The 12,813-nt window shown below is 33.8% G+C and overlaps 1 protein-coding gene across 2 annotated transcripts in view; it reads left to right on the top strand.

Annotated features, from left to right (window-relative positions):
• The window catches only part of Cpap1-e (cuticular protein analogous to peritrophins 1-E), a 290,785-nt gene that overhangs the window by 67,053 nt on the left and 210,919 nt on the right, over positions 1 to 12,813 (top strand). The window contains exons 5-7 of one of the 2 annotated variants that reach the window (XM_076413026.1): positions 3,463 to 3,548; positions 3,604 to 3,805; positions 6,352 to 6,662. The exons of the other annotated variant lie outside the window; for it this stretch is intronic. Coding sequence (XP_076269141.1) covers positions 3,463 to 3,548; positions 3,604 to 3,805; positions 6,352 to 6,576 — 513 coding nt within the window. The 3' untranslated portion in view covers positions 6,577 to 6,662. Of the gene's footprint in view, positions 1 to 3,462; positions 3,549 to 3,603; positions 3,806 to 6,351; positions 6,663 to 12,813 lie in introns of those variants that run through there. 2 annotated transcript variants of the gene reach the window in all.

Below are 12,813 nucleotides of genomic sequence, written 5' to 3'. Positions count from 1 at the left end.
GGATAGCTTTCTTTTATACGACATAATCAGGGGAGATAAAGAGACGAAAGGGGGCATTGGAGCCGCGTTGGATTCAATTTTCTACAAAATGCCGAGAAGAAATATTTGAAGAAATTTCTAAAGAGCGTATATTACTTTTTGCGAAGGGTTTTCTTGCACTCTTTTTTCTTATTAGAGTATAAACTAATCGGGCTCTTAAATCAGGTTTTCTATATTTCTTTTGTATATTGATTGAATTGATATTTTTATATGAGACCCTATTCCAACAGGATATTTTTTGTAAGCTCTTTATTTCGAAGTGTCAACGAGAACATTCTATATAATTAGACAACATCTTATTTAACAACAAGTTATAGTTAATAAAATATGATTTTCTCCTCTATATTCTCCTTTAAAATCTAGAACCTGTCAAGTTATCCTTAACTGACTTATGCTAGGACATTGTAAATTCACCCATCCCTATTTGCTGAGTAGACACCAAATCCACTTTTCTTTTATACTTTGTATAAAATCTATCTTCTATTTACATATATATCTTTAGTTAGGTCCCTTTTTAACTGTGTTATATTTATATTATTCCATTTTTTATGTACTATTTTATATATTGTCATCATAACTATGGACAATTACCATCTATCGTAATTGCCAAATAATATATATGTCTTTTATACCTTATAAATCCATGTATATAGGGATAATCCTTCCAAGAATAGCCAATGCACGTCACAGATGACGTCTAAAATACTATCAATTGCAGTTTGTTAACATGTAAAATTAGTATTAAACTCGGAGCGGATTTTTCCATCACATTTTACTAGTTAACGTCTTCTAATTAAGAAGGGACGGAATGCTGTTTAATTCGTCCAAACATGTAACCAAATCAGTCTTTAAAATTATATTTGTGTTTGTACTGGTGGACCCTGTTGTCAAATGTCTACAAAATTCTTCAATACACTAATGATAATAATTAGAGATTACAAACCGACAAGCGTTGTAAATCATAATTCTAAATTAATGCAGCAACATTGCGACGTACGGACTTCATATATTTTGATGATGTGCATTGGCTGATATATTGAATAGACTTATATGTACGTAATTAGTCATGTTCTTTTATATTCTGTTATTTTTTATACATTCTTATGTAGTATTTGTTAATATTATTTTGTATTTTATACTTATATTATGATCATAACCCAATACAACCACCGTCATAGTCGCCAAATAATAAATATGTGTTGAGGTGACCAAAAAAAAAAACATTCTAAGTGTTTTAAGTAGAAATACTGATAAATTGATATAATAAGTTTTCATAATTTTTCGCAATATGATAGACACGTTCTTCCTAATGGCATTTCTTTTCTATTTTCTTGTTTCTGACGCCTGATCTTTAATCTAGCCTTCAACAGTCTGCATGAATTCTTTAGGGTAGTGAAAAATGGAAATTGTTGTTCAGTTTTTTAAATTTTTTTTATGACTTACCTAGGCCATAAAAGTAGTTTATGTCTTCCGGGTTTGAACAGGGTCCTTTCTCGACTTTTTATTTATTTCAACTTAGTGAACAACCAGTTTTTTTGTTTTTATCCGAACGATTATCAAACGGATTTCCCCCCTCGTTGGTCTTTGAAGCCGTATCTAATTACATCGAAATCCGTTTGAATAGCATTCTTCTCCCCTTCCCTCTTTCGCCCCTCTGCCTCGCGTCCCCGCCGCCACCGCCGTCGATCGAAAACATGACTCTCCCCCGGATGTTCCCCCTTTGATGCCGATTTCTGGTCTTTAGAAAAATAAACATTTTTTGGGGCCGAACAAATACGGTTAAATTAATTAAAAAAAAGGGAAGAGAGGAAGCCGAAAACGCCATTTTAATTTACCCCGGCCTAGGGGTGTGGAATCCGAACGGAAAAACGCGGTGGTGGTGTGGCGGTGAAACGGTACGACCTTCGTCCGGATACGGAAGGCGGAGGTTTGTGTTTGAAGCGGAGAAGGTCGTTTTTTTTCGCGAAAAAAGGTCAGATTTGAGCCCAGATTTTTCGTATTTCCCAGTTTACAAACAAAACCGAAACCGTGTAATTTTCAACAGTTACCTAACCCTTTTAGGGTTCGCGTGAAGTACATCTAGTTAACATTAATCATAGATTTTTAAACTTTATTGATATGCGTAACTATAGTCCGTTCAAAACAGTAGTGACATACGTGATCAATATGTGTCTGTCTAAAGTTGTAAATTCGTTTTACAGTCAGACAATATTTTCCTTCTCATTTTATTCCATTTAAAAAGAGATAGAATGCTGTTTGAGAAGTTTGAACATGTATCCTCAAGAGCCTGCAAAAGTTCTCCGTTTATCAAGCGCCTGCAAAATTCTTCAAAATATTATAATCACGGGTTATAAACCGGCAGACGCTGTTTTAACGCTTTGTTTTAATAAATTCGAAATCGCCGCGGTTTTTATTGAAAATATTTTTTGCGCGTTGCAGCTGCACTGAATATTGGTCCGGGCACAGTCACTAAAATATCTCAAAAAATAAGAAAACAATATAACCTTAAATTCACCGAAAAGAAACCGTATTTATGCGAAACAGGTGAGGAATCAAGATCAGCTTGGTGTTAACTGTATCAGAGATCAAATATACGAAAGGTATAAAAACAGGAAGTAGTTTCAATCGAAACATAATTTAACACAATGGTGAAATAAACGAAAATCCATGTTAAATTGTTTTAAAATGTATACATTTTAAGATAGGTGACATACAGAAATCTACCGATGTTTCGAAAATCCATTCGAGTGAAAATATAAATTTTCATCGTTTAACTGAAAAACTAAAATTTATATAAAAATTACTGTATTACTGTGTGATTCAACATCAAATTCTCTATAATCTCTGTAATTTTCATAATCTTGCGATTTTTTCAACGGAAATGATAATAAGAGGCACTGAAAATTGATCAAATTTTTATGACGACATATATCAGGAGAAAATGTCATAATTTTGTATTTCCAAAAGTTATCAAAAGGTGAAAATCTCAATATATACATTACATATAATTATATAAAACTAAATTATTTAAGAAAATACCACAACCTTATGATTTCCTTAGAATTCTATCGACTGTGCCAGTAATAATATTTGAAAGGGTTTAACAAACAAAAACTATTAATTTACTTGACGATATTTTATTTAACGGAAAAAGAGGCGACGATAATAAAAAGCGACAATGAGGGTACTTATCAGTTAGAAAGCAGATAACCTCTCCATTTTACTCGTTCACTATTTAGGTACTTAACTCAGACTAACAGTAACAGACGGCCCAATAGTCTGAGCCGTATTATATAACTTATATTTCTCCAAAGTGCCTAATCCATTTTACAATTCAGGAATTACATGAATATATTTCTTTTAAGAGGATTATATGACAATCCTCCGTTATATAATAATAACACAGCTTGGATCGCTTTTCAGATCTCTATATTGGACGTGAAACTATCGAAATACAACGTGGTCACGTTGCCGAGGACCAAACGTTCGGACTTGGTGTACCGCGTGGCGTAAGTTCTATGATCAGAATCGTTCAAAACCATTTCGAAAGCGACACTCTTACAGCGCCAACTACGGCGGGATGTACGAGATCCGCGTGTCCACCAGTTTCCCCGGATCTAAGGCCATCGGACCGCTGACCTACCAGGTCCCGGAGCAGCTTCAACCCTTTAAGGTGAAGGTGACCGTCAACAAGGACGATGACGCCTTCATGATCTACTGGGCGGAACCTTACATACCGCTCAGCATAGGACGGTACTACTACCAGGTACATGCCAGCAAACCCCCTCCTCCCCCCAGCACCGCACGCTTTGCGTAGTTAAACACCAGCAGCCGTTATTCTCGCCCTAAAGCCTATGAAATTGAAATTTGTAACGCTCGAAATTTAATTTAAATTCCAATAAAGGCGGTCGACGAGAAAAGGCATGATCTAAGACAAATCGGTGCCTCGGGCTCTCTTTGAGGCTCCAGACTTTATTAAAGGTTTTTTTCACCCCTTTTACCTCCAGTGGCGGCCGCCGTTCTAGCGCGGGGACTTGATTAAGCTGACTGACGGCTTGTGTTTTATTTATTTCGTTTGAAATTTTAACGCGCGCCCTACTTCTTAGAATCTGCAACCTTTGGATCTCGGACACGGAACTGCAAGGAAGCGAACGTACTTGATTCGTTTCCAGCATCGGAAGTTGAACGTCCGTCTTAATTTGACACATTAACATAATCTCGTAACTCTGGAAAGTACGGTTGAGATAACGTTGAAATTACTTCAACGTGGACCACTTTTTCATGTCGATTATACTTTCGCATCAATTACTTATTCATGTGGATTATTTTGTACCTTAGGTTACTTTTATTCAGATACATTATCTATCTCCACGTATCCAACTGTTTAAATTATAACTAACATTAATTTTTGACATATTACTTTTCATGGGAATTGTTTTTATATGGCTTACCTTTTTCGTGGATTATTTTTTCATATGGATTACTTTTAATGTGGATCACTTTCGATGTAGGTTAGTTTTCACTTACTTTGCTTTTCCACCGGTACTGCTTATACTTCTGTGCCTTATTCATATAGATTACATTATTTTCGTATTGATTATTTTATATAGATGCTCTGTTTACGTAAATTGACTTTTCACTTTAATTATGTAGATTACTTTATTTACACAAATTGAATTTTTGAAAAGTAATCCTTATAAAGATTTAATCCAACTGATTATATATATTCAGATTATTTATTTACGTAAATTGATTTTTGGCTTTGATTTTATGCGTATTATTTTATGTGGATTACTATTTTACGAAAATTGAATTTTCGAAAAGTAATCCAGATCAAAATGTAATCCAATTGAATTTTGATCTGGATTACTTTTCATATGAGTTAGTTTCCACGTAATTTTCTTCATCACCTGTACTACTATTGCTTTTATTCCTTATTCATGTTTACGCAAATTAATTTTTTACTTTTATTAGGTTTTGGTGTAAATTACTATTTTGTGGATTATTTTTCACTTGTATTTTTGATGTAGGTTACTTTTTATATTCTATTGTTCGCTTAAACTGCCTTTTAATTTTCATTGCTTTTGTTTTTTGCACAACAAATATTGACATTTGCGTAGATTATGTTTTTATTTAGAATCTTTTTTGTCTAGATTTTTTTCTAGTGAATTAATTTTTGATGTTTCAATACACTTTTTGGTATATTACTTCCTCAACAAAGTTTTAATCAAAATAATGCCCGTTTACATAGACCTAACGTTATCCAATAAAAAGTTTCCTCTTGTTCTCTTCGAAAACTTAAAAAACAATCAGAACTCTGTTATATTCATGTTTAATTCTCTATTTGTTACAACTTTCTACCGCCAAAACGACTTAGATTACATCCGCTTCCCGCTTAATTTGAATTCCAATAAAGCCGGAGGAGAGAGAGAGAACTTCTGGAGAAGGAGCACAAGTAAACATTCGAAAATAAATTTCGCCGCGAGCGCCTCCTCCGCAGTTCCATCGGATCGAGTTCCGTAATGCATTAAAAGCTTTTATCGTCTTTTTCCTTCCTACCTGAACGTTTGACTTCGATTGTTCGAAGAAGTCTTCAGGGAGCTCCGGCGGTCTCTATCTGCCGTCTTATAACTAGTTCCCATATATTATTCACGTCAACGGATGTGTCGGAATACGTTCTGGACCGAAATGAATCTATTTTTTTATTTATTTCGAATTAGAGACTCTCCTTGACCTCTCGAATCATCTCGACAAAACGTGCCATAACAAAAGCATCATTCTTCCGAGATATTTTTTTAATTTCGACCACAATAAAAAAAGGGTCGCCGTTCTAGGGCCGTTTTATGTTGCCTAAACTATTCCCGCCGACATAAATTCACGGGAATGGAGAGTGAGAGAGGGGGAGAGAGAGAAAACTGTCGGACCTAGAAAGTTTCATGTCGTAAAATGTCGGTCCTGCATATTCCTGCCTGCGGGAGAGATACGATAATTTCCTGGAGCCGTTCGCGTTTCACTTTTCAAATTGCATAAAAGGCCGATAAATCCTACTTGCTTCCTTGCTTGCTCTCTTGCTTGACTTGCTCTCTTCTAGGATACAGTAAACAGAATATAATTTCGGTTTGGCACATGCGCATTTTCATTTATTTGAATTAATAGTCTGAGGGAACAACCGCTGTTCTGGCCATATATCGTATTCCACTATTCTTATATCCTGCAAAATCCTATAATTTTTTTCTATTATCCTAATTTGACTGTTCTCAATATCTAGTAACCGAACATTCCGTTCTGTATATCGTATTTTCTCGGGTCTAGGTATTCGTGTACCCTGGTAGGGATCTGGAGGCCCCTTACGAGAAGTACTACGTCACCAGGCCGGTAATGGTGTACAAGGGGGAGAGGGGCGAGTACTCGTTCAGCGTTAACTTCGCTTCCAGCGACAGGAAGTACGTGTCGCCCGTGACCGCGCCCATCTACGCCAACCTCAACGGGGAAGTGTACACGTTAAATGCTACGTTCGCAGAAACACCAGACAGATAACGATAGTGTCGATTAACAAATAATGTTAAGTAGAATAAGTACCATATCATTATATATGTATAAAAATAATACAGAATATATTTTTTATTCCTTCTTTCATTCTCCCCCTTCATCCGGAGACTGATAAACAATTAAAAAAAACCAATAAAAGTAAATATGAAATAAGTAAGACAAGAAAAAGAAATAGCACTTGTTTCTTTCATACATTTTGATCTTTTATCTCTTGTTTCGCATTTTGTTCAATTATTGATTTTACTCCTCTCGATTTTTGCTTACTTTATACTGGCACTAGCGACCCGCCCCGGCTTCGCACGGGTGCAATGCTGATACTAAATTAAATACACTACAGAAAAAATATGAACGTGGTATATAAAAACATAGCGGCCCGCTCCGACTTTGCACGGGCATAAAATATATATGCCTATGTCACTCAATGAAAACATGATTAAAATCGATCCAGTATTTTTGGTTCATTCATTACTGCCCTTGGCCTGCACGCATTAAATTTGGAGTAAAACAATTCCTCTTCCCCTATACTTACTATGAAGATTTCCTGCTATCTTTGGAATATCTAAATTCATACAATTTTTATTACATTACACATTTTTAAACGCAAATTTTAAATTTGTAATATCTCCGAAAATATTTGTTTAATTTACATGCTGTAAGGAACCATATTGATCTATATTAATTGCACACTGTATTTAAGGTACTTAATTCGATAAGGATTAAGGCCGTATTGCTTAAAATAGCTTCGTAAATAAGCCATTTTCTCACGTAAAAAGTAAACAATAAAAATGGTTAATGTGGGTTATCCCTAAAAGATAAACATATACCATCGCGGACTTTTTTGTAGACCTTTTTATGGTGTACAATACTGTAGTACATTAATTTGATCTAACTCGTAGGGTTAGGCAGCGTTTTTGCTAATTGCTAAATAAGCCTAAAAAAATAGGTTAATTTACGACATCACGTTAGAAACCTCTAAAATTAGCAATGTTGCCTTAGTATATTATGCATGTATTATAAATATAAACCTTCCTCTTGAATCACTCTATCTATTGAAAAAAACCGCATCAAAATCCGTTGCGTAGTTTTAAAGATTTAAGCACACATAGGGATATAGGGACAGAAAAGGCGACTTTGTTTTATACTATGTAGTGATTAACTTTCACATGATCGACGAGAGGATAAACAGTAATACGGGTTAATGTTAAGGTTACTGTCTTCCGATAATTGGGAAGAAAGGGCGGGACACATTCGCCAAGGTCGTTTCCTCGCTGGCGAATGTGCGATTCGCGACAGTTAATTGTTACAGCGCAGAGACCGGTTAATTATTTCTTAAAAATAACGTCGTCCAAATGTAAATCCTCGCCTTTGCACTATCGGTTTATTTAATTATTCGGGCGCTTTCGACTAATGAAGAGCTTTGTGATACTAGCATTTCAGATTTCATTCGCTGCAGTAGTGGCAGTGTTGTTTATTTATTTATTGTATCAAAATATTGCTATATGTTGAAAGGCCACTGAATTGTTAAATTTACGAAGTCAAATCTCTGACTGGTATTCTGGTAACTCTTAGACAAGGTGGTTTTTGTATGGGTGCAGCTTTAAGTATGTGTACAGAATAAGATGCAACAATAATAATTTTGTATATATTGATAGCACTTAGATGCTTCCTAGTTGAATGATATTGGTATCATCAAACTTTTCTAAAAACCCCATGAGGGAAGAGAATAGTAGAAAAGGAACATACGATAAAATTAACAAGTAAACGTTTTTAATTATGCAGTGATCGAATGCTACCTCATACTTCACCTTTACTACTGTCCAGACTTCGATACTTCCGAGTAGGGGTGTTGGCAACCGAAAAATATATCGATATTTTCAAAAAACATCGATATATCGGGGAAAAAGACTGTCGATATGTCTTTTGCAACAAGTATAAAGAAAAAATAAAAATAGTCAAATATTAGTCTAAAAAATATATTTTTATATCGATATCTGTTTCAGAAAATATCGATTTTTCTCCTACAACCCTACTTCTGAGTATGATTTGCTTCCATTGATGTCTTCATATAAACTTCATCACTTACTACAAGGATGTTGAAAATCCACTTCATTATTGAATTATCAACCATTACGACTAGTGTTTGTATAAAAATTGAATATATACTATGCGAAATAGGAAACAAAAACGTCGATTTGGTGAACGTCGATTATACGGTTTAAAGGACCGTTTTCCCCTTTTTGTAAATTGAAATATGTATTTGGTTTTATTGGTTTTTATACGGCCCCACGTTTAGCATATTCAGCAACGTGTTTGCGATCCAGTGCAATGTTAATAAAATCGAGATTATATATGTATATATGTACATACGAATACATAATCGATGCAGTACATTGTCCTGGAGAGGAGTTTTCGAGGATTATGCTTCCTAGTTGAATGATATTGGTATCATCAAACTTTTCTAAAAACCCCATGAGGGAATAAACTAGTAGAAAAGGAACATACGCTACAATTAACAAGTAAACGTTTTTAATTTTGCAGTGATCGAATGGTACCTCATACTTCACCATTACTACTGTCCAGACTTCGATACTTCCGAGTAGGGGTGTTGGCAATCGAAAAATATATCGATATTTTCAAAAAACATCGATATATCGAAGAAAAAGACTGTCGATATGTCTTTTGCAACATAAAAATATATTTTTATATCGATATCTGTTTCAGAAAATATCGATTTCTCTCGTACATCTGTACTTCTGAGTATGATTTGCTTCCATTGATGTCTTCATATAAACTTTATCATTTATTACAAGGATGTTGAAAATCCACTTCATTATTGAATTATCAACCATCACGACTAGTGTTTCTATAAAAATTGAATATATACTATGCGAAATAGGAAACAAAAACGTCGATTTGGTGAACGTCGATTATACGGTTTAAAGGACCGTTTTCCCCTTTTTGTAAATTGAAATATGTATTTGGTTTTATTGGTTTTTATACGGCCCCACGTTTAGCATATTCAGCAACGTGTTTGCGATCCAGTGCAATGTTAATAAAATCGAGATTATATATGTATATATGTACATACGAATACATAATCGATGCAGTACATTGTCCTGGAGAGGAGTTTTCGAGGATTATGCTTCCTAGTTGAATGATATTGGTATCATCAAACTTTTCTAAAAACCCCATGAGGGAATAAACTATTAGAAAAGGAACATACGCTACAATTAACAAGTAAACGATTTTAATTATGCAGTGATCGAATGGTACCTCATACTTCACCATTACTACTGTCCAGACTTCGATACTTCCGAGTAGGGGTGTTGGCAATCGAAAAATATATCGATATTTTCAAAAAACATCGATACATCTGAGAAAAAGACTGAGTATAAAGAAAAAATAAAAATAGTCAAATATTAGTCTAAAAAATATATTTTTATATCGATATCTGTTTCAGAAAATATCGATTTTTCTCGTACATCCGTGCTTCTGAGTATGATTTGCTTCCATTGATGTCTTCATATAAACTTTATCACTTACTACAAGGATATTGAAAATCCACTTCATTATTGAATTATCAACCATTACGACTAGTGTTTGTATAAAAATTGAATATATACTATGCGAAATAGGAAACAAAAACGTCGATTTGGTGAACGTCGATTATACGGTTTAAAGGACCGTTTTCCCCTTTTTGTAAATTGAAATATGTATTTGGTTTTATTGGTTTTTATACGGCCCCACGTTTAGCATATTCAGCAACGTGTTTGCGATCCAGTGCAATGTTAATAAAATCGAGATTATATATGTATATATGTACATACGAATACATAATCGATGCAGTACATTGTCCTGGAGAGGAGTTTTCGAGGATTATGCTTCCTAGTTGAATGATATTGGTATCATCAAACTTTTCTAAAAACCCCATGAGGGAATAAACTAGTAGAAAAGGAACATACGCTACAATTAACAAGTAAACGTTTTTAATTTTGCAGTGATCGAATGGTACCTCATACTTCACCATTACTACTGTCCAGACTTCGATACTTCCGAGTAGGGGTGTTGGCAATCGAAAAATATATCGATATTTTCAAAAAACATCGATATATCGAAGAAAAAGACTGTCGATATGTCTTTTGCAACATAAAAATATATTTTTATATCGATATCTGTTTCAGAAAATATCGATTTCTCTCGTACATCTGTACTTCTGAGTATGATTTGCTTCCATTGATGTCTTCATATAAACTTTATCATTTATTACAAGGATATTGAAAATCCACTTCATTATTGAATTATCAACCATCACGACTAGTGTTTCTTTAAAAATTGAATATATAGTATGCGAAATAGGAAACAAAAACGTCGATTTGGTGAATTTTCCGATTATACGGTTTAAAGGACCGTTTTCCCCTTTTTGTAAATTGAAATATGTATTTGGTTTTATTGGTTTTTATACGGCCCCACGTTTAGCATATTCAGCAACGGGTTTGCGATCCAGTGCAATGTTAATAAAATCGAGATTATATATGTATATATGTACATACGAATACATAATAGATGCAGTACATTGTCCTGGAGAGGAGTTTTCGAGGATTATGCTTCCTAGTTGAATGATATTGGTATCATCAAACTTTTCTAAAAACCCCATGAGGGAATAAACTAGTAGAAAAGGAACATACGCTACAATTGACAAGTAAACGTTTTTAATTTTGCAGTGATCGAATGGTACCTCATACCTCACCTTACTACTGTCCAGACTTCGATACTTCCGAGTAGGGTTGTTGGCAACCGAAAAATATATCGATATTTTCAAAAAACATCGATATATCGGGGAAAAAGACTGTCGATATGTCTTTTGCAACAAGTATAAAGAAAAAATAAAAATAGTCAAATATTAGTCTAAAAAATATATTTTTATATCGATATCTTTTTCAGAAAATATTGATTTTTCTCCTACAACCATACTTCTGAGTATGATTTGCTTCCATTGATGTCTTCATATAAACTTTATCACTTACTACAAGGATGTTGAAAATCCACTTCATTATTGAATTATCAACCATCACGACTAGTGTTTCTATAAAAATTGAATATATAGTATGCGAAATAGGAAACAAAAACGTCGATTTGGTGAATTTTCCGATTATACGGTTTAAAGGACCGTTTTCCCCTTTTTGTAAATTGAAATATGTATTTGGTTTTATTGGTTTTTATACGGCCCCACGTTTAGCATATTCAGCAACGGGTTTGCGATCCAGTGCAATGTTAATAAAATCGAGATTATATATGTATATATGTACATACGAATACATAATCGATGCAGTACATTGTCCTGGAGAGGAGTTTTCGAGGATTTGCGACACATTGTCAATGAATATCTATCGGGGACATTATTTATTTACCAGACGGGAGTGTTTAACTTTTATGAAAAGGCATTCTTAGGGAACTACGACTTTTTACAGTATTATGTCATTTTACGGCCAGTAACATACGACGTCCTACCGAAAACAAAGAAATCTTATCTGATTTTCCTAATTTATTGTATAAGAATCCGGTCTTTAACATTATTTTAAAAGACTATCGACTAAAAAATGAGAATCGTCATATTTTACATAAAGAGCCTCAACCCTCTCCTTGCTGCATTACCATTTTTATTGGTTGTATGGTAGCAAAAGAGTTTTTTCCTCGAATTTTATGTATTATTTATGTAGATTCCTTAAATTATGCAAATATAAATTGGGGGGAAAAATAAGAATGGGGAACGTCGTTATCTCGACCGTCTTTCTTTCCATTCACTGCGGAATGAATCCATATTTTGTCTCCTCTAATTTGGGGTTGACGCTGCAGTAACATGTGGTTTTTGGATTAACCTGAATAATAAAAAATATTTTTAACGAAGAAATTGAACCCACTTCAAAAAATAAATAAGGAACTCACTAAAAATTAAAAAATAATCAAGTTTAAATTTTTAATACAAAAAGAAACATTTTAAAATAAAATATGTACATAATAATCGTTGTAATAACTAAATAAAAATGTTCAAAAACCTTTTTTAACCTATCGACTACACGTATTTTATATTCTACTATACACACAAAATTTAGCTTTATACCCATCTAAACGTATTTATAAAAATAGTTTGATTTAGTTGAGTTCCTTATTTATTTTTTGAGGTCGGTTCGATTTTTTTGTTAAAAATATTTTATTTTTGTCTTTTTA

Source organism: Rhynchophorus ferrugineus, unplaced genomic scaffold (assembly GCF_030347505.1).
Source record: "Rhynchophorus ferrugineus isolate W39M unplaced genomic scaffold, kcgeb_rfMv2 rfM8, whole genome shotgun sequence".
Taxonomy (NCBI): domain Eukaryota; kingdom Metazoa; phylum Arthropoda; class Insecta; order Coleoptera; family Curculionidae; genus Rhynchophorus; species Rhynchophorus ferrugineus.
This window is presented reverse-complemented; position numbering and strand designations above follow the sequence as displayed.